The following is a 26,343-nucleotide window of genomic DNA, read 5'->3' on the forward strand; positions in this document are numbered from 1 at the left end:
TTTTGCTTTTAAGAAAGTTTTTGTTACAGAGGTGGAAAAAGAATCATAGAAATAAGTAAGAGAAAATACAACTGCTTTCTAAATAGCAGTGAGTGAGCTGCTATTTAACATTGGAATTCTCTATTCCTGTTGGCAAATTCTACTCTGCAGTGTGCATTCTTGTTGACAGTTTGGCTGTTTTTTTCCTGTGATTTGTGTGACTGTGTTGTGTTTCTAGCATTACTCTCAATGTAAACTGCTAATAATCATTGTCTGACCAGCAGCAGAACACATTCTTCAACACTATGATGTATAAATATGTCTTCTTGACATAAAGATTAATTTACAGTATGCTTCCCATTCTGGAAATATATCTTGTTCAGGTTAAACTTCTATTTATTATTACCTTGTACTGTAATGGAAGTTTTACTTCATCACTATTTTATAATGGTTTTCACCTTTGGGAAATCAAATAGAGAATGTGATTATAAGAAGAGCTTCACCAGTGGCCTCACCAGGCCACAGGACCCCTCCAATAGCTTCACATACTCCACAGAAGTAGACCATTTCTACTTCATTGCTGTTCATCACACACCTGGTTCATAACTGAATGGGTCTGGCACCAGTGTGGTGAATATTTAAAGGGAATGATCTCAAAGAGTCACCATTCACCCATCACTTAGTCTGAAACATATTTGAAATTTGGTGGGGAATGGGTGAGATTTTAAACTTGAGTGATATGTGGGAAAAGAGAGTGCCAGAAAAAAAGGATATTTTTTTAGCCCTTTGGCAGTTTCCACAAAAAAGATGCTAGTGTGCAAACTTCAAATGTATTGGATTGATATCCAGTACTTTGCTGAAACAGTGTTCCATACATGAAAAATATTTTGCAGTTTATACTTCATACTGAAGTCTTCCCTGAGAGAACTAGAATCAAATTCAGTTATTTGTTTTCTGAGGTTATATATATATAATTCAGTTATATATATATATTTTTTTTACTTGCAAATTCTTGTTCAAGTAAAAGTATAATGATCTAATTATTAAAATCCTCTTGGACAAGTTTTTGTAGAAATAAACTATTAATAATTTTCTTTCCACTCTTAGTTCTTTAAATCCAATCCATCAGCAATTTGCTGGAATTTTCACAAACTGCCATTTCAGATGGCGTAGTATGTTGTAGATTCCACCTGGCAGTGAATAAAAGTAATCATCACATAATTTGGGGTGGGGTGGGGTGTCAATCTTCCAAATCTTTCTGCAGTTCTCATTTCCATGGCCATGGTGGGCAAAACGTCACCATGAGAGAAGTTCTACAAAACTTTACCCAAGTTTAATAATACCAGGGACAGCAAAATTGAAAATCAAATCAAAATTCAGAAAAGAATTTTCTTTCCCTCTATTAGAAAATAGATTTGATTAGATAGTCAACAAACCAACAAAATCTGTTTACACTCTTTCTTTTGCTCACATTCATCAAATAATTTTCCCCTGTGTTTTTGTTTGGATTAGCTGGACTCTCTGCATGTAAAAAAAAAACCTGAGCGGACATAAGCATAACCAAATATTTTTGAAATCTAATATAAAGCATTTGATAGGAATTTTATTGAAATAAAAAGAGGCATGGAGAATAGTAGCAATTGAAAAATTAAGCAATATTAACAGATGGTTGCCCAAAATTCTCCCTACATTAAGAAAAGCGGTTTGCATGGAGCCTTTGAAGCAGGGGTGTCAAACTGTCAGCCTGCGGGCCAGATGCTTCATCAGGAAACCGTGTCCACCCCATTGCCGGCAATGGAGAAAAAGCTCCAATACGTTGCGTGATGCCATATGACGTTGCTGTCAAACAATAACATTTGATATTAGCAGCATTGACATCCGGCAAGTTTGACATGTCTGCTTTGAAGGGACCAAAATTTATGCAGTACCTAGTGAGAGCAATGGGAAACTCAATGCCAGTGGTAAAGGGAAAGTTTGTTGATTTTTAGATTCGCTTCCCTTCACTCTTGTTCTTATACTTTCAAAGTTAAGAACACCAAATATGCTAAAAGAATTACATTCAGAGTCCGTGGCAAATTAAATAACCACAGTTGAGATTATTTTATAATTGTCTGGGATTGACAGAAGTTTATTGTATTGAATAACACAATCAGTTCTGCTACGCTGAAGACACTGAAAATCTTCCGTACAATACAGTAAAAAAGTTTTCCTTCAGTGACAAATCTTATGTATACAACGCAGGTTCCTTAACAATGGGGCAGTCAGGATACCACAATAAAGAAACTCAGCTGTTACATAGCATGCCTCCAACTCAGCAACCCCTTTCTTTTCATTTTTTTAAAAAAGAAATTCTGTTCGAACAACAGTTAAATGTGGCTTCAAGAAATATCGATGGGAATAAAAGGCTTTCTTCTAGATTAATCAGGATCTTTAGTTATTTAACAACTGATTTTTAAAAAAAACCTTGTTTTTTTTAATCTTGGCTCTATTATAGCAGGTAAAGGTAAAGGTAAAGGTTCCCCCGCACATGCGTGCTAGTCGTTTCCGACTCTAGGGGCCAGTGCTCATCTCTGTTTCAAAGCCGAAGAGCCAGCGCTTGTCCGAGAACGTCTCCGTGGTCATGTGGCCGGCATGACTAGACGCCAAAGGCGCACGGAACGCTGTTACCTTCCCACCGTAGTGGTCCCTATTTTTCTACTTGCATTTTTACGTGCTTTCGAACTGCTAGGTTGGCAGAAGCTGGGACGAGTAACAGGCGCTCACTCTGTTACGCGGCACTCGGGATTCAACCCGCCAAACTGCCGACCTTCTGATCGACAAGCTCAGCGTCCTAACCCACTGAGCCACCACGTCCCTTATTATAGCAGTTAGTAGGTGTGAATAATTCCTGTGAGAAGAGCAAAAGTATAGATGCTATTTGTAGTTTGGACCCTTTATCTTAATAGTGATTGAAAATATGATTTGTTATATTTTCCCTCTGGACTTTTCCTAGAGAGCAGCATAGCAAGCTTGCTAATCTATATGATTGGAAGAGTCCTTGGATAAGCTATACTTTTGAAATCTTAATTTTTCTTTTAGAGCCTTTGAAACTTGCAATGAATTGCAAAATTGCTAAATTTTATCCTTTTGTTTCAAAGAAATAAAAATAATATATGAAATCAGCTTAAATTCTATCATAAATGAAATTAGTAAGGGCAATCCACATTTTTTTTAAAAAAAACCAGAACTGCTATCTCCTCATTGCAAAGTACTCTTAAAATCCTCCTTTCAAATTGGTCCTCCATTCATATTCACAGTTTATTGTTGGTATCAGACTGAGTTAATCTCCTCAATGTTAGGACCAAACAGATTTTTTGCAATAATTCCAGCTACCATTATGGAAGGAAATGAAATTTCCTACAAGAAATAATTGTGATCCTCAATTCCCGCCATCCCCAAAGAAAACTCTTAATGAGAATTGGCTTCCAGATTTTAAGAAAATTCATTTTAGTTGTCTTTTTTTCTCTTTCTCTGAAGTCTACTTGTCCATTTAGCCTAAACTATAGAACAAAATGCCAGAACTGGATTTTGTTGGGAGCATATCAATTATTCAAGAGACATTGGCTGTTCACCTTTTTTTAGCTGTTTCCGGTTACACTCAGAAGCTTTAATTGCGTTTTCATTTTGTTTTTCTTTACTTTGAAGGAATTTCTCACTCATTGATCAGTAAGCTGATAAAAAGCCAACCCTTTGTCCCTACTGACTATCTTTCTCGTTTTGTTTTGTTGTTCTTTTCCTCCCCCACTCCCTTTTTCTCCCCTCAGCTATCAAAGGATTCTCACCACAGCATAAGATCACAAGCTTTGAAGAAGCGAAAGGCCTGGACCGGATCAATGAGAGGATGCCCCCACGCAGGGATGCCATGCCTTCTGATGCCAACCTGAATTCCATCAACAAGGGAATCTCGTCAGAGACGAACGGCACTGACAGCAATGGCAGTAACAGCAGCAATATTCAGTGACCCTTTCTGACTTGCAGGGATATTTTTTTTGTTTTTCAGCAGGGCACCGTGGGACTGCTGCTCAACAGCAGTTGGATTTTCTTGCCTCTGACAGTAGCTTACCTGCTCTGGGGCCAGATGTTGGATTCGGTTTACAATATCATCTAAGAAGAGATAGTAAACTTTATTTTGGTGGGGTGGGGGTGGAGGTGTAACACCTCCTTGGACATGCCTTTAAAATGCTTGTAGAGAAATAAATGAAAGCTAATGCTGGTCTATATTGCAAAGTTAGGGGAATGAAGGTGTTTTCCTATTGCATTGGAAACCTCTAGATATGTTAACTGAAAGGCCTTTTATTATTATGTTACTGGACATGACAACTTTGTCTGATTTCTTACTAACTATTGTACGTTTACAGTCGCAGCACTATACATGGACAACATCCAAACCATTTTTAACAGAGTGATGTACAAACTAAATAAGGAGACTATTTATTGATAATGTTTTGCTACTCTTGTCAGACGACGGCTATCTAAAATAATAATAATTAGGCAATCTTTAAAAAAATATATATAAAAGAAAAAAAGAACGTTGCAAATTTGTTAAAAATGCCAAAAAAAAGACAGTTTAATTTTGTATACATTACGCTTACCTCAGGTTTCTTTAGTGTGCTTGAATACCCTTCTTTAATTATAACATTTACCTTAATTAATTTGGCAGTGAGAAATCTTTTTCATTTCTGTTTTTAAGGAAAAAAAACTGGAATAATGATATCCTTTTTTTTCTTTTCCTCGTTTCAGTTTATATTTAGGATTATTTTCTTTTTTTCTTTACTTTTTTTTTGGTAAATCAAGTCTTGGTTGTGGCTTGCTGAATTTAAATATTTATGAGTGGTGCATTTTTAAGTATAGTGAACAAGACACCATATTAAGTGCAGTGAAAGCATCTATATTCTGTAAAAAATCTGCCTATGCATGTTTTTTAAGAAAAAAAAATTGGCTGTATAGGCCTGTATGGGACTGTAATGCGCTTAGTGGTCTGACTTATACTGGAAATGTATGTATACTGGCGTACTTTATATTCTCTAAAAAGAAAATGCTAATGCCTTTGAAATTTTGTAATCAAAAAAAGCTTTGAAAAAATCTAAGGGGGAGAGTATTCTTAAAAAGTTTTTAATATAAGCTTGTCAGTGCACATATAGATGGTTAGCATGTTTAGCAAACCTTGTGAAATTTAAACTAAGTTTGTAGTTACACGTGAAACTAAATGCATGAGAACTGTTAACGTCATGATGAGTTAGTCATTTTGTTACGTTCTGTCATGTGCCACAAAATGTGTGATTTTTTTTTCACTTTTTTTTCCCTTTATATATCAGTTACGGGTTACAACTGGTTCAGTCTTAAAAGGAGGAGGAAAAACCAACAAAACAGTCCACTGATATTTTTTATCAATTGTATAAGTGCCCAAGTAATTCACTACAGCCTACAGCCTTGCCTTTGTAATTTGACTTATGAAATGTTGGCAATCAAAGCATGCACTTGTAACAATGAAAAAAAAAGCATTTTATATTACTACTCAATAAAAATGTGCATGAACCTAGAAGCTCTCTTGTTAAATCTGCAGTATGTGAAAGTACATATTTAACACTCGCTCGGGTTTCTTAGTGAGGGGAGCAAACCTCTTTATTACTTGGTTTGTGTGTTACCTCTCATAGTCCACAAGCTCTCTGACTTGCCCAAAGGAGTATCCTTGTTGCCTTTTCAGTTGACTGACAAGTCTTCAGATAGGAGGTCCAACACACCAAGAGTGACCTGGTTGAAGAAGGCTAGTCTATTGATAATAAGAGATTGCATACCTGGTTTCACAGAGACATCTTTTAAAATTTCAAGGAACTGAATGTGGGAACTTCTGCTTTCCTCATTTGCTGTTTGTTTATTGAAATTATAATCTGCCTCAGTGCTTTTTTTGTAAGAAAAAAGGTGCCGGAACTCACATCTTGTTAATCTTTTATTAAAAAATTATATATTCAGTTCTTAGCAGGACTGGTGGTTAAGAAGTAATTTTTCTTTTTCATTTTTAAATTTGAGGTCACACTTTTAGACTAAAAATTTTAAAAAGATTTTCAATTCACCAACGATTTTTTAAAATAAGAAATTATTTACCTTTCGCACATGGTCAATCACTGTACACACACCCACACATGTCAGTTGTGTAACGAAACATAATGGTTGCCACCTGTAGTAAGCACTCAGTGCGCAACCACACAACCAATCACAAGCCGAGCAGCGCCATCACAACCAGCACGGCCGAAGTACGCATGCATCGGATTCGACACACAAGCAGCCCACATGCACCATTTTAATGATTTTGCTGCCGACCTGGTATGCTCGACCGGGAGATTCAAGTCCACGTGGACCAGACATCAAATTTTCAAAAGTTACTTTTAAAGCTTGGAAAAATCCATCAAAAAAGGTGCCAGAATTCCATTTTGTTCTATTGACAAAAAAAGCACTGATCTGCCTAATAATCCATGTTCAAGTGACAACATTGTTTAATGTTTATAAATAAAGCAGTATAATGCAATAAATAAATAGCATAGGAAACTTTAAAAAGTCCACCATACCCATGAAAAACAGGCATTTCAAATAAAATTCTTTTCAGAATTAGCCTTTCATTCATATATGTGAGGTGCATATTTGTAACAGGAAAAACAAGTCTTGTAGTTCAGAATCCCCTGCCAGAAGTTCCCTCATTCTCTCTTAAAATAAAATGGCCTTTCCAGGTTTTCTTCTTTCCAAATTCTAATGGCAGGCAGTGAACTATCTTGCCCATCATAAGAAGGTGAAATCCAAATATTTGGGTCCCATAATGCATGGATCCTGACATTTGCGGAACCCATTATTATTTTCTTCCTCCTTATCCCATTTCCTAACACATCCTATTTTGTATTTGTAACAGGTGTATTCTTCATTTCCTCCAGAAGTTCAGTGTGGTTTTCATGGGAGGTCAATTGGGCTGCAGGACAGTGAATGAGCCAAAATTAATTACTAAGTTTCCAAGATTTATGACAGACTTGAATTTAAGTCTGCAGACTAGTCCAGGCCCGTAACATAATGGATATGGTCAGTAAGTGCATGAATTTCCTTTTATTGATTGCCTTACTAGATTAATTTGTTACAGTATACTACATATTTGTTATATTAGCATTTTTTAAATTTTCTTTCATTTTAGGGAATGAATGTTTTTTATTTAAATGGAACAGGAAGCTCACCAAGTTTATAGATATTATATATAAATATGTATAATATTTTCTTGTACGAAGATTCCAGCTTCCGTCTTGACATACTTACGTACAGCTTTTAATATCAGAGACTACATGCAACCAATAGTTTCATACTTTTCATTACTACTGGGTGGAAGTAGACAGAGCATAATCCTTTTTGCCTTTGTAATTTTTTACATCTAGGATTCTAACCCTAACCCCACTAAAGCTAGCACAAGTCCTGCAGTTCCGGAAGCCTCTGATGATTTCATAAAATGGGTTGACCAATCTCCCTCAAATCATTATTTTAATATAAACTAATGAGATAGGTTCTCCTGGACTACATATAATAAGCCACAATTGTCGTAAGTTGACACATTACACGAGGTTGTCCTCAATTTACAACTGCAATTGGCACTGGATTTCCATTCATAAATTGTTGCAGTTTTAAGTCAAGGCACCTACATAGACGGATCCAATTTTGTGATATATTTTGTGCCAGTCCTTAAGTGAATCATCATGGGCGTTGAGCAAATGTCACAATCATAAGTGCAAACCATTCTTCAAAATTGGTGTTTTTTGCTAGCAAATTTATTTATTTATTTATTTATTTATTCAATTTATATACCGCCCTTCTCCCGTAGGACTCAGGGCGGTTCACAAGGTTTTTAAAAAACAGATACAACAATTACAAAACTTAAAATCAATTAAAAAGAATTATATAAACCTTGCAATAAAACCCCAGTTAAAAACAGTTAAAATCCCAATTAATATGCTCAGACCAGGCCAGAGAGCTCAAAGAGCCAGGTCTTCAGGTCCCGGCAGAATGAACGAACGTCAGGGGCAGTCCTAAGCTCTACAGGCAGCTGATTCCAAAGGGCAGGCGCACCCACAGAGAAGGCCCTCCACCTGGGTATTGTCCACCGGCAATCTTTTACCGGCGGTACCCTGAGAAGACCCTCCCTGTGGGAACGCACAGGACGAAGGGAGCTTGATGCCGGCAGCAGGTGTTCCCTCAGATATCCCGGACCCAAGCCATTTAGGGCTTTATAGGTCATCACCAGCACCTTGAATCTCGCCCGGAGGGCAACCGGAAGCCAATGCAGCTCGCGGAGCAGAGGTGTTACATGGGAGTATCGGGAAACCCCCATCACAACCCGCGTGGCTGCATTCTGCACCAGCTGAAGCCTCCGGGTGGTCCCCAAGGGCAGCCCCATGTAGAGAGCATTGCAGTAGTCCAATCAGGAGGTCACGAGCGCATGAGTGACTGTGCGCAGGGCATCTCGGTCCAGGTAGGGCCGCAACTGGAGCACCAGGCGAACCTGGGCAAAGGCCCCCCTGGTCACGGCTCCTATATGGTCTTCAAAACTGAGCCATGAGTCCAGGAGGACGCCCAAGTTGCAAGCCCTATTGACGGGGGGGTAACACCTCACCCCCCCATCATTAAAGGTGGAATAGACTGGTTAGTCTGAGATGCCAGTATGCACAGCCACTCAGTCTTGGCAGGATTGAGACGAAGCCTGTTTCTCCCCATCCAGACCTGGACCGCCTCCAGGCAACGGGACATCATGGCGAGGGCATCACTGGGTTGGTTTGGGGTCAAAAGAAAAAGTTGGGTATCATCAGCGTACTGATGATACCCCACCCTGAAACCACAAATGATCTCGCCCAGCGGCTTCATATAGATGTTGAACAGGAGGGGAGAGAGAACCGACCCCTGAGGGACTCCACAAACAAGAGGCCTCGGGGCAGACCTCTGCCCTCCCATCAACACCGATTGCGAACGGCCTAGGAGATAGGAGGAGAACCACTGCAAAACAGTGCCTCCCACTCCCAACCCCCTGAGACGCCGCAATAGGATACCATGGTCAATGGTATCAAAAGCCGCTGAGAGATCTAATAGAACTAGGACAGAGGAGCAACCCCTGTCCTGAGCCTGCCAGAGATCATTCACCAGTGTGACCAATGCCGGCTCCATGCTGTACCCGGGTCTGAAACCCGATTGGTACGGGTCCAGATAATCAGTTTCCTCCAGGAACAGAGGAAGCTGATGCACCACCACGCTCTCCACAACCTTCACCAAAAAGCGAAGGTTGGAGACAGGACGATAGTTGTTTAAAATCACTGGGTCCAGGGCAGGCTTCTTGAGAAGGGGCCTCAGCACCGCCTCCTTCAAAGCAGCAGGGAAGACACCCTCACTCAAAGAGGCAGATATTACTGCCTGGAACCAGCTTCATCTCTCCTCCTGAGCTGCATAAATTAGCCAAGAGGGACACGGGTCCAATAAACAGGTGGTGGAACTCAGTCTCCCCATAATCCTGTCCACATCATCAGGGGAAACAGGATCAAACTCAGTCCAGATAACATGCTCAAGACCGTCCGATTCCTCCACATCCGACTCTGCCCAGTTAGAGTCCAAACTGGCCCAGATCTGAGCGATTTTGTCCATCAGATGATGACTAAACTCCTCGGCCCACCCCTGCAAGGGCTCCTCTCTCACCTCCTGATTAAGGAGGGAGCAAGTCACCCTAAACAGGGCGGCCGGGCGATTATCTGCAGACGCAATGAGGGCAGCGAAGTAATTAGCCCTCGCCGTCCTCATCGCAGCAAGATAAGACCTTATAAAGGTTTTTAGCTGCAATCAGTCAGATTCGGAACAGCTGGACCTCCAACCGCTCTCTAGACCCCGTCTCCGACGCTTCATCTCCCGGAGCTCCACAGAAAACCATGGAGCCCAACGGGATCTGCACCGGGTCAGAGGTCGCAAGGGTACAACACAGTTGAGTGCCTCAGTTGAGTGCCTTTTCCCAGGCATCAACCAAGGCATCAACTGGGCTGTGAGTGAGGGCGATGGGTATAGACCCAAGCGCCATCTGGAACTGTTCAGGGTCCATTAGGCGCCTGGGGTGGAACCATCTGGTCGGTGGCATAACAGAAGACCAGCCGCAGGAGATGATGGTCGGACCATGACAGGGGATCAACGACCGGTGAACCCCCTCCCAAATCATCCAACCACTGTCCAGACAGGAACACCAGGTCGAGAGTGTGACCCCCCACATGAGTCGGGCCTTGAATTACCTGGGTCAGGTCCATGGCCATCATGGAAGCCATGAACTCCCGGGCTAACTCCGACGACCCTCCCAGGGAAGGCAGGTTGAAGTCACCCAGCACTATAAACCTGGGGAACTCCACCACCAACCCTGAGAGGGTGTCGAGCAGCTCGAGCAGAGCTGTTGCCACACAGCTGGGTGCCAGGTATGTAAGCAACAAGTCCATCTGAACCCGAGGGCCACATCTCCTCCTCATGGACTATCATCTATGGACTGCCTGCGATTCGGACTGCTATTTATGCCTTCCTTTAAATATTCGTCCACGGACTTGTGCGCCCTCAGGGGTGCTCCCCCCTCCTGGGTGCGACCCGCCTTGCCAGCCGATTATAACCTCGAGGAAGGGCCCATTTATTGGGACCCTGAGAGTTGGCTGGGCACGGGTAGGGGCCTTCGACGTAGACCTAATAAGAGGCCCCTGATTATTTTTCTTTCAAAAATTTTTAGGGGGTTAGGGAGGCGGGAGGGTTCTTTTGGTTGTTTGGATAAGGGGAGCTACCCAACTACCGCTGTTCTGGCTAGGGCCGACGGAGATCGCAGGGGGGAGGAGCGGGGGTCGGTCACCTCCGGGGCTCCAGGGCTGGTCGTGGGGCTACCTATTCCCACGACATCAGGGAATGGCAGCAGATGGAGGAGCAGAGGGCCGTATCGATCTCAGGGAAGGCCTCTCCGCTGCTTACAAGCGGTGAGGCACTCCGACCCTCTGGCTCTACCCCAAGGTCCCGGGAGTGAGGGTGTGCAGCCCCCTGAGCTCCGGCTGGTGTATTTGAACGCCAGGTCCGTCTCTAATAAGGCTCCTCTCGTTCGTGAACTGGTCGAGGGTGAGCAGGCGGACCTGGCTTGCATCACGGAGACTTGGTTGGGCCCAGAGGGCGGGATTCCTCTGGTTGATCTTTGCCCACCAGGTTTCCGGGTGCTGCACCGGCCTCGGGCTCAGGGTAGGGGTGGGGGTGTGGCTGTTGTTATGAGGGAGACCTTGTGTCCGCGGGAGGCCACTGTTCCTCAGATAGTCGGGTGTGAGTCTCTCTTTTTGAGATGCGGCCCTGGTGCGCAGTTGGGCTTGCTGCTGGTGTACCTTTCGCCTAGTCACGCAGCAGCAGCCCTGCCTCAGCTGCTCGATGTCCTCTCTGGGCTGGTGGTTGAGTTCCCGAAACTTATAGTTTTGGGGGACTTCAACCTACCATCGCTGGGAGGATCATCTGAGTTGGCCCGGGAGTTCATGGCTTCCATGACGGCCATGGACCTGACGCAGGTAATTTCGGGACCGACTCATGAGGGAGGCCACACCCTTGACCTAGTTTTCTTATCTGGACGGTGGTTAGATGATCTTGGTGGGGGCTCTCCAATTATTATGCCCCTGTCATGGACCGATCATCATCTCCTGCGGCTGGTCTTCCGTTTTGCCACCCCCTGCCGTGGGTGTTTGGAACCAATTAAATGGTACCGCCCCAGACGCTTAATGGATCCCCAGAGGTTCCAGGCAGCTCTGGGGTCCCCACCTGCCTCCCTTGCTCACAGCTCGGCAGATGCCTTAGTGGAAGCCTGGGAAAGGACGGCCACTGAGGCTCTTGACCGAGTTGTACCCCTGCGGCCCCTGACCCGGTGCAGATCCCGTCGAGCTCCATGGTTCTCTGCGGAGCTTCGGGAGATGAAGCGTCGGAGACGGGGCCTAGAGAGCGGTTGGAGGTCCAGCCGATCCGAATCCGACCGATTGCGACTAAGAGCCTATATTAGGTCTTATCTCGCTGCGATAAGGGAGGCGAGGTCTAACCACTTCGCCACCCTTATCGCGTCCGCAGATAATCGCCCGGCCGCCCTGTTTAGGGTGACTCGCTCCCTCCTAAATCAGGAGGTGAGGGAGGATCCCTTGCAGGGCCGTGCCGAGGAGTTTAACCAACATCTGTCGGACAAAATCGCTCGGATTCGGACCGGTCTGGACTCTGACTGGGCAGAGTCTGACGATCAGGACACGGGTGGTCTTGTCGATATCACCTGGGAGGAGTTTGATTCTGTGACTCCGGAGGAAGTGGACAGGATCATGGGGAGGCTGAGCACCACCACATGTTTATTGGACCCGTGCCCTTCCTGGCTGGTCTATGCAGCCCGGGAGAGGACACGCAGCTGGTTCCAGGCAGTTATATCGGCTTCTTTGAGTGAGGGTATCTTCCCCGCCGTCTTGAAGGAGGCGGTGGTGAGGCCTCTCCTCAAGAAGCCTGCCCTGGACCCAGCTGTATTGAACAACTTTCGTCCTGTCTCCAACCTCCGCTTTCTTGCGAAGGTTGTTGAGAGTGTGGTGGCGCATCAGCTCCCTCTGGTCCTGGATGAAGCGGATTATCTAGACCCTTACCAATCGGGTTTCAGGCCCGGGCACAGCACGGAGACGGCATTGGTCGCGCTGGTGAATGATCTCTGGAGGGCTCGGGACAGAGGGTATTCCTCTGTTCTAGTCCTATTAGACCTCTCGGCGGCTTTCGATACCATCGACCATGGTATCTTGCTGCGGCGTCTCAGGGGATTGGGAGTGGGAGGCACAGTTTTACAGTGGTTCTCCTCCTATCTCTTGGGACGTTCGCAGTCGGTGTTGGCAGGGGGGCAGAGGTCGACCGCGAGGTCTCTCATTTGTGGAGTTCCTCAGGGGTCGGTCCTCTCGCCTCTCCTGTTCAACATCTACATGAAGCCGCTGGGTGAGATCATTCGTGGCTTTGGAGTTGGGTATCATCAGTACGCTGATGATACCCAACTTTTCTTTTCGACCCCAAACCACCCCAGTGATGCCCTCAACGTGATGTCCCGTTGCCTGGAGGCGGTTCGGGTCTGGATGGGGAGGAACAGACTTCAACTCAACCCCGACAAGACTGAGTGGCTTTGCATACCTTCATCCCGGGTTTATTCGGACATTCCACCTCTGGCTATGGGGGGTGAACTATTACCCCCCGTAGATAGGGCTCGCAACTTGGGAGTCCTCCTAGATTCACGGCTCACCTTAGAAGACCACATAGGAGCTGTGACTAGGGGGGCCTTCGCCCAGGTTCGCCTGGTGCGCCAGTTGCGGCCCTATCTTAGCCGGGATGATTTGTGCACGGTCACTCATGCGCTCGTGTCCTCTCGTCTGGACTACTGCAACGCTCTCTACATGGGGCTGCCCTTGAGGACCACCCGGAAGCTCCAACTGGTACAGAATGCAGCCGCGAGAGTGGTGTTGGGAGTCTCCCGATACTCCCACGTTACACCTCTGCTCCGTGAGCTGCATTGGTTGCCAGTTGTCTTCCGGGTGAGATTCAAGGTACTGGTAACGGTGTTTAAAGCCCTCCATGGCATGGGGCCGGAGTACCTCAGGGAACATCTGCTGCCGGCATCAAGCTCCCTGCGCCCTGTGCGTTCCCACAGAGAGGGCCTCCTCAGGGTGCCACCGATCAGAGAATGTCGATTGGTGGCCCCCAGGGGGAGATCCTTCTCTGTGGGCGCTCCGGAGCTGTGGAATCAGCTACCGGTAGAGCTCCGGATGGCGCCCGATCTTCGCTCCTTTCGTCGCGATCTCAAGACATTTTTGTTTGTACAAGCTGGCCTAGCCTGATGGGGATCGGTGGGGTTGTTTTATTTTTGGTTTTTTAATTTTATCTCGGGGTTTTTTAGAACTGTACTTCTATTGTTTTTAATTAGGGCAATTGTTTAATCACCTTTTAATGTTTGTATTGGCTATTTTATTCTGCCCTGTGAACCGCCCTGAGTCCTCAGGGAGAAGGGCGGTATATAAATGTTATTAAATTAAATTAAAAATTAAATCTCAGGAGGAGGGACTCACTCCCGCCAATCTGGACAATGGTGGTCTCCCGCGGACATAAAGTCTCCCTAATAACCACCTCCACCCCACCACCCCTACCCTGAGCCCATGGCTTGTGTAGCACACGGAAACCTGGGGGGCATAACTCGATCAGAGGGACCCCTCCCTACGAGCCCAACCAGGTTTCCGTAATGCATGCCAGATCCGCACATTCCTCCTCGATCAAGTCACGAACGAGGGGAGCCTTATTAACAGCGGATCTGGCATTAAGGTAAACCAGCCTGAGCTCAGGGACCTGATCACCCTCACCCCCGGGCAAAAGGGTGCTAACCGGAGGGTCGGAGCACGTCACCGCTCGAAGACAGCGGGGGCGCGATCCCAGATGTCAATACGGCCCTCCGTGCACACACCTGCTGCCATTCCCTATCGTGGGGATTTGAAACCCCACCCAACACATCCAGAACCAGCAGCCTCTACCCCAAACCCCATGCCGCTGGGACCCCTAACCGGCCCAGACTGAGTGCCGGTTAATAATTCCCTCCCCACCCTCACCCTCCCTAACCTTTTAAAATTACCGGCTAAAAAATATATCAGCGGCCTCTTAATACGTCTCTGCTCGAGGCCCCTATCTAAGCTCAACCACCTCTCGGGGTCCCAACAGTTGGGCCCGTCATTAAGGGGAGTGCAGGAGAGGGCGGCAGGTCGAACCCAGGAGGAAGAAACCCCCCTGAGGGCATACAAATTGGCAAAAACTGCAAAAAAACAGCAAAAAAACAGCAAATATTTGCAAATCACAATCATGTATGATGTATGAAACACTGCAACTGATTGTAAAGGCAAACCATTTGCCAAGTACCTAGAAATGCAGTTATGTAATGAGGGACGGGGGAGGGGGGGACAACACTATATGACAGCCAGAAGTGCTTTATGGCCCATCATAATTTCAAACAGTTGATAAACAACCAATCATAAATTGACTACCTATGCGCTATGCTGAAATTGCTGAATTACAAAAAAGAACAGTTTGCTTACTTCCTTTGTTGAGAGTAGATAACTGAATTTTAATCCCTTCAAACCCCTCAAATTTAGGACAAATTAATTCAGAGCTAATCAGAAACAAATTTATTCCTTATTTCCTATTTTGAGTGAATGGCTACATGCCTTCAAGTCTATGCAGGTTTTTAGAAGTGGTTTGCCGTTGCCTTTTCCAAGGACCTGACAAGCCAAAATCACCCAACTAACTGCCTACTGCAGGACTAGAGATTACAATCTGCTACCTTTACCACTAAACCAAACTGGTTCTCTAATTTCTTTTAGACAAGTCTGTTCCAAGCCTGCACACCACTTAGATGCAGGCTTGGGTCCATACAAATAATTATTTCTAGATCTGAAGGATTTTATTTCAGCAGTCAACATATAGAAACTGAAGCTTGGAAGGGGCAACCTTATACATCCTCTAGCATCCTAGACATATCGCTGTGTAATGTTTGCTTGAAAACCTTCAGTAACCACACAGGCTGAGTCCTACGGGAGAAGAGCGGTATATAAATCGAATAAATAAAATAAAATAAATAAATAATTCACATGTATTAGCTTAATTGGTTAAAAGATCCCATAGCCAGGAAATCTCTTCTAATATTGAATTACAGATCTCTTTGTGTAAAACCTCTACCTATTGATTCTTGTCCTTTTCTCAGATGTTACAGAGAACAATCCACATCCACTTACCTATATAATGGTCCTTCAGGTATTGAAAAATGCCATGTCCTATTTTAGCCTTTTCTTCCTTAGGTTAAGTGTACCAGCTCTTTTAATCATTCTGTAATAATTCTGTATAATATTTTAGTCTCCAAATCCATTGCCATCTTCCTTACTCTTCTTCCCGCACTCTCCAATTCTTCTGCCTTTTTTTGTTTTGTTACCCCAAAACTGGACACTATTCCATGTGTGGTCTAACGAGTGCAGCATAGAGCAAAACAATCACTTCTCATGATCTTGACACCATATCTCTGTTAATGCAGTCCAAGATTGTACTGGTTCTTTTCGCAACTGCAGCACACTGTTGGCCCATGCTTAATTTGCAATCTACCAGAATGCCAAGATCCTTCTCACTAGTACTACTCCCAACCCAGGTATATTGCTTCTTGTCTCTTGATCTAGTTTTCCCAACCTTACAAGTCTATCAAGATCCTTTTGATCCCTGAGTCTGTCTTCTGAGGTGTTACCAATCATCATCCTTGGTAAAGATGGAACAAGTACTACCATTTCTGTCTTGTTTTTTCCAGTTCTCAGTAATAACTTATCACTGAAAAATATCATGACTGAATGTAAGATGCTAAGGTCACACATGATACAGTCACTCTGTCCCAAACATGCCACACTTCCTCCTCCTGTATTTTGGGAATAATGAAATTATGCACAGGAGCATCTGCCACCACAAGGTACTGAGTGTGCCATTGCTTGATATTTCACACTTTGAATTCTGCAGAAGAGACACCACAGAGATCTGTAGCATACGGAAAGAGAACAACAGTAGGCACCCTTCCCTGATCACAGAAAACCACAATCTGTAAACAGCTTGAGAAAATTCAGAGCAGTGCGTCACTAATGCACTATATCACACACTAGGCTATTTAATTTTCATCTATGTTTTAGCATCTAAGTAGGTTTTAGTGAGACTTTTCAAGATTTTATATTTCAAGATTCCAGTTGTACTGCATCAATTAGTGCTAAGTAAAATAATAATAATAATAAACCTTTATTGTCAAAGTACAACATGTGTACATTGAGATTAGCTGAGCCTCCCCCCGTGCTCTCTCCCCCCAACACACAGTGACAACAAACCCTCCATCCCACCTCACTATGTGAACCAACTACACCACACACCGGCCTCCCAAGTCAATTCTGCATAAGATTATGTCCCATTTAAAAGCCTAACAGCCCACGGATAAAAGCTATTTTTCAGCCTGTTGGTACGGCTGGCTATATTCCTATATCTCCTACCAGATGGTAGGAGAGTAAAGAGATACCGTCCAGGGTGTGAGTCATCCCTGAGAATCTTCCTCACTCTTCCAAGGCAACGAGCCCTGGCGATGTCATCCAGTGGTGTCAGGGAACAGCCCACAATGTCTTGTGCTGTGCTCACTACCCTCTGTAATACTTTCCTATACACGGCTGTCAGACCAGCATACCAAACCACAATACCATACGAGAGGACGCTCGCTATGGTAGACCGGTAAAAGAGGGTCATTAGCTGTTGTGAGGGCTTTTTAAAGCAGCTGGCAGAAATGTTGAGAGGTAAAAGATAGTTTTGTTACTTACTGTATATACTAGATTTGCACAATGTTCTTGGTTAAAATTAGTTAGTTTGTGGCTCTGAATATTGTATAAGGCCAATCATTGCAATTAATTCATGCTTTGATATGTGGAGCAAAGCCAGTAAATTTCAGTTTAACTATGGGTTGGCTTACCACGTGAATATGGCCTTCTATATTTTGCTCTTGCTCAATGAGTTCATGTCCCCTTCCCTCCTTCCCAATATTTTCTCCTCTAAAACTAGGATTATGCTTAAAGCATTGACTTAGATAGAGGAGCCTGGTTTATATCTCCTACTAGGCCAAAGCCAACTAAAGCACACTGCATGAACCACTTTGTGTTAAATGGCTGAATCCGTTTTGAGTCTCTCCCAAAGTCTAGCCTGACAACACAACCCTGTTAGGGGCATGGAAGTGCTTCAGTAAAATGCTCACAGAGTGGGGGACATTATTTGTTGATATATTTATATTCATGTTACTGCAATCTGGAAATAATCCTATCATGTTGACTTGAGGAAAGGGTCTAGATGTTTGTTAGATCTAGAAATAATTATCATGATTGACTTGAAAAAAGTTATTTGAATTTATCAGCCACTAATACCAAAAGGTTGTCTAGTTCTAGAAACCAATTCATTTAGCCACCAAATCTTGGTGATGTCACTAAGGATATATCAAGTTTTGGACTGTCCCTACTGAAATCCAGCTTAGAGGGCTTTATGGGTACTTCCTGAATCAAAGTTCAAGATGACTGAGTTCCTGTAACACATTGAGTTAAAAAGTTTAGTAAATGGGAAGTTGATCTTGTTGTACACTGTTATTCCACCACTTATTAAATGATGGGCGTCTGAGTTGAATAAACATCAAGTACAGTGAAAACAGAATAAATTGACAGCAAATGCTCTGATTAATAAAGTTTTTGCTTAGCATATTGTGTGAAGGCTGCCTTCCTTTCCTCTCCTCCCCCATCTTTCATTTTGGTGGAGCTATTATCAGAATAGGGAAGTGTGTTGGGGCCATGGTCACAAAGGAGTATTTTGTGTAGAGAGCTGATTTGTTTGAAAAAGCAGAGCCAGACCAACTGCACAAATATCTCAAGCTGTTATTCTTGGTTTTAAATATATAATCACAACAAAGTAAACATTAGCTCTAGCTTCAAATTCAGCAGTGCAAATATAAACCGTTTTTAACTATTATCTCCATCGGAGATGGGGACTACTAACTTATCTGAAGCAGTCCAGAGAATTGCCTATTTTCATGGAATTTGGAGAAAACAATTTTAATTTAATTTTGATTTTCCCTCCCTCCCAAAACAATATCTTCCAATTTTCCAGAATGAAATACTTAAAAACAACTTTAACAAAATTATCAGTTATTGTTAGATAAATATCTAATTTATTTCTTGTGCTGCAGATCCAAAGTCTGAAAAAGATATAAATGCACTTTGAGAAAGGTATAAATAAAATTGCAATTTGCCTCTGTGGGTCTGTTTTAACAATTCAGGACAATAGTCAGCCTGAAGATGTTTCTAAAAACAAACCTGGACTGTTTTGGTAGCATTTTTCATGGATTTGGTGAGTGCTCTTAATTTTGCTTGTCAGAATCTTGAGCCAGGAGCAAATGTAGAATTCTGTTCTGCCTGGAGAACAGGTTTCCTTATTCACAAATTACCTACTATTATTTTAGGTTTAGAAAGGAGAAGAAATGTAAAAAGTTAAACAGTAGAAAATACACAAAATATCAGCCTACAACTGGAGCAAGCAACCTTCCAGACCAATTGCTGCATGTTTAGAATTATATCACTGAAATTTGCACATGAAAGTTATGGGTTTTTTAGTCATGCAATCTCCCATTTCCTATTTTACAAATTATGGTAAGTTTAAAATGTGTAAAGCTATCTTAAAGTATCCATTTTGTTCTTTCTTTCTCTCAAACCTCCAAAATGCTACCTTAATGTAAAACATCCAAAACCCATTGGAGACTAAAAAGAATTAAAAAATGAAATTCTGTTCCTGCCTGCAAAAAATGTGAAATTGATAATTAATTTAAGGGTTTTTAGAAACTTTCTTTGTCATAGCCAGGGCATGCATATATTTTTTTTGTTTTCTCCCAACATTTCTTATAAACTGTGTTTTAGCTTTAATACAGGGCTTTTCAACCAGTGGTACGGGTACCACCTGTGGTACATTGGCACCTGGCAGTTGGTACTTGACCATCCTAGAAAAGTGGTAGTGGGGGAGGGGAATGAGCTGAACCGGTGGCAGCACCGCACATGCCTGAGCGAGAGACAGCTGGAGCTGCAGGGCTGTCAGGGCTCAGCGGAAGTGCCAGGATCAGCACCAGGATTCAGCTGGAGCTTCGCGCTGATCCTGGCACTTCTGCTGAGCCCAGAAGAAGCGCCGATCAGCTGGAATGTTGCAGCATCTCCAGGGTCTTGTGATTTACATTCAGATGCTTGGCAACTGATTCATATTTATGACGGTCACAGTGTCCCGGGGTCATGTGAAATGACCAAAACCTACAGCAACTACCCAGCAGATGGGGGGGATAAAAACCAAACACCCCCCCACCACACCCCCACTGCCAATCCTCAACAGAAATCCTCTCGTCTGGACTACTGTAATGCTCTCTACATGGGGCTGCCCTTGAAGACCACTCGGAGGCTCCAACTGGTGCAGAATGCAGCCGCGCGAGTTGTGCTGGGAGTCTCCCGATACTCCCATGTTACACCTTTGCTCCGCGAGCTGCATTGGCTGCCGGTTGCCCTCTGGATGAGATTCAAGGTGTTGGTAATGACTTACAAAGCCCTACATGGCATGGGTCCGGATTACCTACGGCAACACCTGCGGCCGGCGTCAACATCCCTCCGTCCAGTGCGCTCCCACAGAGAGGGCCTCCTCAGGGTGCTTCCGATCAAAGAATGTCGATTGGTGGCCCCTAGGGGGAGGGCGTTCTCTGTGGGCGCGCCAGACCTGTGGAACCGCTTGCCGGTTGAGCTCCGGATGGCCCCCGACCTTTGCTCCTTCTGGCGCGATCTAAAAACTTATTTATTCGAGCAATCTGACCTGGTTTGATGGGTTAGGGTTGGGGTTTTAATATGTCTTTTAATTACTGTTTTATATTCGGGCATAATATTTAATTGTTTTTTAACTTTTGTATTTCGTTTTTATATTTATTGCCCTGTACACCGCCCTGATTCCTTCGGGAGAAGGGCGGTATAAATAATAATAATAATAATAATAATAATAATAATAATAATAATAATAATAATAATAATAATAATAATAATAAATGCTCACAACCATGACAACCTCGGACAGGAGGAAGAGTGCCGCCGGGCGGGCAGGCAGGTGTCTTGCTCGGCTGTGGCTTGGGGGGGGCTTTTTTCAGTGCCATTATAACTTCAAACAGTCACTAAGCGAACTGTTGTAAGTCGAGGACTACCTGTACTTCATCACATTTTTCCTTTTGGGGGGGGTCATCAAGTTTTTTACACCTTGCTAGACGACTGGTGGTACTCGGATATTGCCATATCCTAAAAGTGGTACAGTGGGTAAAAAGATTGAAAAGCCCTGCTTTAATGGATTAGAGGAAAAATGTCAAACTCACAGAGCAAAATATTTTATGGACAACCATGAGCAATAGCTTGATAGCTTGATACACACACAGATATCAAAGTTCAGTGATCTGTGAATAGCGATGCTACCTCAGATTTTTCTTTTCTTCATTTAATTGAGACTATGCTTTCCATTCACAGTTATGTTTAAGCAAAGTCAGTTGCCATAGTGACACCAGAGCTTTCTAAAAGTATCAGTTCCTGTCCAAAATTGCATTTTGAAATTAACTGTTTAGTTAGTTGAACCATAAAGAGATGTGAACCTTTAGATATTGAACTGTTCTCACCACAGATGTTAAAAAGGTCAAAATACTTACCATTTACCTAGTGCTTTAAGCACTTGATATTCTCACATTTTTCCAACCTTTGATGCAAATTCTGGAAGAGAATGCATTTCTCCATTTGATTCCAAATGCATTTGATCATCTGTATTCCTACCGGAATTAGTTCCAGAAAGAATACAAAAATTATGTAACCTAACTAAAATTTGGCACAAACGTATTGCTTCAAAGAGCAATTGTCACATTCAGTTCTAAAATGATAGATTTTCAGTGAGTATAAGGGACACGGTGGCTCAGTGGGTTAGGACGCTGAGCTTGTCGATCAGATGGTCGGCAGTTTGGTGGGTCGAATCCTGAGTGCCGCGTAACAGAGTGAGCGCCTGTTACTCATCCCAGCTTCTGCCAACCTAGCAGTTCCAAAGCACATAAAAATGCAAGTAGAAAAATAGGGACCACTGCGGTGGGAAGGTAACAGCGTTCCGTGCACCTTTGGCGTCTAGTCATGCCAGCCACATGACCACGGAGACGTCCTCGGACAAGCGCTGGCTCTTCGGCTTTGAAACAGAGATGAGCACCGGCCCCTAGAGTCGGAAACGACTAGCACGCATGTGCGGGGGAACCTTTACCTTTACCTTTATAGTAGTGCTGGGAATGGGGAGAGACCATCAATACCGCATGGTTTCTATGAAATTTACCATTTCTTCATAGCATTTCTGGACTTTAATTCCATTTGCTTTGTTAAAAAAAATAAGCATGAATTCCATAAGGGGGAAAAACCCATCAGCTTTTCCAAATCATATTCCAGATATCAGCACCATACTGATAAGTAAATGAAGAGGTATGAAACAAACACAAACAAACCAACAAATAAATAAATGGAAAATGGGAGGTTAATTCCCAGTGACTCCATTAGAAAAATCACTCCCATTATAAATATTAAATCTTGGCTCAGTCTGAGCTCATGTTAGAGTCAAAAAACAATTTGTCCATAGAATCGTTATGGAGAGCTTCAACTAGCCTCATAGAGATTGGATGCATTAATGTTCTTTTCCTTTCCTTTTCCTTTTCTCCTTGTTTTTTCTGCTTGACCAGTCGAAGTTACAACAGCACTGGAAAAAGTGATTTTTGACTGGCTTTTACATTTACCACCATTGCACCTTCCTCTTGGTCATGTGATCAAAACTCAAGTGTTTGGCAACTGACATGTATTTATAACACTGACTCAGGGTCGTGTGATCACCTCTTGTAACCTTCCCAGCTGGCTTCCAATAAGCAAAGTCAATGGGGGAAGCCCGATTCGCTTAATAACCATATGATTCACTGAACAACTGCAGCAATTCACTTACTAATGGTGGCTAAAGGGTCGTAAAATGGACCAAAACACACACGACTATCTTTCTTAGCAATAGAAAATTGGGGCTCAAGGTGGGCATAAGTTGAGAATAATCTGTAGAATCCAGTAAGCTTTAAAATGTAATATTTATTTTAGGAAATGGAAAGTTGTATTTATTTAAAAAGATTTTTACAGTTGCCCATTTGGTGATACACAACTCTGGGCATCTAACAACTGTCATAAAAACATAGCAACAACACATTCAAGAAATAAGAAAAATGACATCTATCCAACCATGCAGAGCCCTGGGCTCCGAACTAGATATCCCAATGCTGGGTTGGGGTGCAGAGAGGTGGAGAGCCAGCTCTTAACAGCTTTGGAAAACTAAGAGGATGGGATCCTGCTAAATAATAAGAGGAAAAGTGTGCATGGGGCAAACGTTTTTCATAAAATGTCTCCTAATGAGAATAAAAACAAACACAAAACATCCGCCACTTCAATAAGAAACACATATATACATACACAAGAGCTTGAAGATCATATGATCTTTCCTTTTACTGATTGCTAATTGGTTAAAAAGAGTGGGAATTATGCTCCATCTTCTCAGTTGAGGGAAGTTAAAAATGAAGTGTCTTGAGGATGTGAGTTGGAATTGCTGCTTTCTAATTTGTTCATAAATGAACTTGACTTGCGGGTAACTAGTGAGTTTGTAGATGCATTAAACCATACCTGCTCAAAGTGACTGAGATTTATTGACCAAGTAAATGGGGAATGCAATTTCAGCAAGCATAAAGTGATGCACATTGAGGGGTATGGGAAGCGGGTGGAGGAAAGACCCTAATTCACATAGATATTGAAGGGACATGAACGGTCTGTAATTAACCTGCAACGAGAGATTTTAATAACAGTAGGTGATCCAACAACATTGTAGAGCTACTGTGACAAAGATAAATTCTGCCTACAGGATCATTAGGGAAGGGTCTGAAAATAAAAATGACAGCAACACATGTCTCTAAATGAAACTGTGGTGCATCCACATCTGAATTTTTGTCTAAACCTCCTTGAAAAGGGATGCAAGGGAGCTGAAAAAAGTGCAGAAAATGACCATCCGAAATTCACTCCTTTTTTTATTTTTTATTTTTTAATCCCATTTATATCCCGCCCTTCTCCGAAGACTCAGAGCGGCTTACAATCTAAGCACAAATCAAATGTGCTTAGCAATAGCCTTCATTCTATGTATATGCCTGCTTATTAGGGCTTTCGGGGGCCCCCAAGCGGCATTATTACAAAGTCAGCTTATTGCCCCCAACAATCTGGGTCCTCATTTTACCTACCTGGGAAGGATGGAAGGCTGACTCAACCTTTTAAAGAAAAGGCTAGAATTTTGAGAAGCCTACTATGAGAAAAAGAAAAACAACCAGAGGCATGATGGGGGTGCCTAAAATGATGGACAGTAAAACTTTAAAAAAAAAGGTTTCACTGATGTATGTGGTTCTTTTCCAGAGCTGCTTAGAATTTGCCAGGAATATAGATAAAGATATTTATTCTGGACATTACATAAAATGAAAAGTAAACTAGCAGCTACACAGCAGCCAGACTCATTAGAGCCAGTATCTAAGTCCTGGGCATATGCATTAATTCAGACAAGATTGTTTTGATATCCATGTATTGTAATTTCTATACCCTTGGAGCACTGCAGCTAATTTAAATCCAGTTTGGGATCAAGGAGTGTTTTCAAAGTAGAAGGCACAGTAAGAGGCAAACCACACATTACATAATGTTGGCATGTTTCTTTGCAAATCTTTTTATGGAATAGATAAGGACTGGGATGATGATGATGATGATGATGATGATGATTAACATGGAACTGCAGATACACAGGGTTTTATGAAAAAAGTGACCATTTGATAGTAATGTGTAGACAATGGAAGCACCATGCTCTTTTCAGGAGGTAGAGGCCATCTCACTCTGAGGCAGAACCTCAAGGTTTTCTTGAAACTCTTGTGTATATCAATGCCTTGTGATGGAGCAACGACAATGAAAGAGCAGAAAAACTAAATGCACCCATGTTTGTCTTCTCCATAGACCATTCATAACATTTTACATTTCATAAATCCAAGTAGAAAGATGCAGGACAATAGGGAAGCAAAGATGCCTTGGGGATGTGGCAGCAGTGTTTTGAAGTGCTGCCAAATAACTTCAGGGAAGAGGGAAAAGAATGGCCATTGTAAGAAATGCAGGTGTAAACATGAGAGCAGGTCATTAACAAACATTTCTGACTAGGTTTGTGGCAAGAATCTCCATATAATATGCCAAAATCAATATGGATTTGTTGTCAAAACATCAGCACCATATCTGATGGAAGAGCAGCTGACTGCAGAGCATCAGGTTAGAGTGGCCAAGTGTTAAAAGGGCATAAATGATACAGAAGTGTGAGCTTTTGAACACAGATGTATTACATATTTCTGTATTTGAAATTAGAAAAAATATTTTAGTACAGCATGTAGAGCAGAAGAGAGAGCGCTTACTGATGGTGCCCTCAACACTTTTGAGTAGCTCACCCCATGAAGTTCAATCAGCTGCCATTTTATTGGTCTTGGAAAAGTGAATCTTTGTATATGGTATTTGAATGTCAACTGTGGCACAAATTACTGTTTGGGTGAGAGAGTAGCTTTTGATCTTGGATAAAATTACAGATTTATTTTCTTTTTAATGTGGAAGATATTCTATCTCAATCCATAGTTTTCTGTGGGTTTTTTGGCTTGCTTGCTTAAAAATCAATGACTTTAGCTGTTTTTACTGTTTTTTATATACTGCCTTATAACTGGATTAGGATTAGGCTCTCTATAAATGCTAAGAAGGACGAAGCAGGAAAGTTGCTTTCTTAGTAATTAACATTCTATCTTATCCTAGAATATTTGCTGATAGCAGAGTGAAGTTATATAATTGAAATATCAGGTTAAAATAATATAATTTAAAGTAAAGAATTTACATTGGACACTACCTCAAAGGCAGGATATGCATAGGATTTACTGAAAACTGAATAATAGTTACACCTGTGCTGATTTATAAATGAACAGTAAATAGTAACATGATTCGGTGAATAACAACAGTAGTTCCAGACCACTTGCTCATTTAGATTGCAGCATACATGGATTAAGCAATGTTCCCCAACCTTGGTTACTTATGTGGATTTCATCTCTCAGAATTCCTCAGCCAATATGCTTCCTGAGGCATTCTGGGAGTTGAAGTATATCTATCTATCTATCTATCTATCTATCTATCTATCTATCTATCTATCTATCTATCTATCTATCTATCTTAAAGTGACTGATGTTTAGAAACACTGGACTAAAGGATGGAAAGGAAATGTTCTACAAGTGTTGGATTCATATATATTTTTTCTTGGAAACTATGATCTCTTCTTGAAGAGGTTAAATATTGGACTTTTCATCCTTCTAAGCTTTTTTCCTGAGCCATCTTCCCACTCAAATGCAGAGAATATTGACTATCACACCATTTGAGATTTTTCTTTCATATTGAAAAAGCTGTAGAGGATATAATTTTCATCCCTTTCCATATTTTGAAAATGTAACAGTGGTTATGAACAATGAATAAATGTGCTGGGTTAAGCTAAGTCCACGAAGAACCCATGGATCTATGACATGTCTCACATGACTTACTACTGAGATAT

At 42.6% G+C, this 26,343-nt stretch overlaps 1 protein-coding gene and 1 long non-coding RNA gene across 7 annotated transcripts in view; both read left to right on the top strand.

Annotated features, from left to right (window-relative positions):
- Positions 1 to 5,554, top strand: part of PPP3CA (protein phosphatase 3 catalytic subunit alpha) — a 196,509-nt gene extending 190,955 nt beyond the window's left edge. For all 6 annotated transcript variants that reach the window (XM_083367840.1, XM_083367839.1, XM_083367841.1 and 3 more), the window contains one exon: positions 3,783 to 5,554. In XM_083367840.1, coding sequence (XP_083223966.1) covers positions 3,783 to 3,979 — 197 coding nt within the window. In that variant the 3' untranslated portion in view covers positions 3,980 to 5,554. The remainder of the gene's footprint in view (positions 1 to 3,782) is intronic.
- On the top strand, positions 2,183 to 3,185 carry LOC310643434. The gene is made up of 2 exons (XR_014493072.1): positions 2,183 to 2,476; positions 2,847 to 3,185. It is a non-coding gene; the product is annotated as an uncharacterized lncRNA (long non-coding RNA).
- Positions 5,555 to 26,343: the final 20,789 nt, after the last annotated feature.

This window comes from Vipera ursinii (genome assembly GCF_947247035.1).
Source record: "Vipera ursinii genome assembly, chromosome: 7".
Taxonomy (NCBI): Eukaryota; Metazoa; Chordata; class Lepidosauria; order Squamata; family Viperidae; genus Vipera; species Vipera ursinii.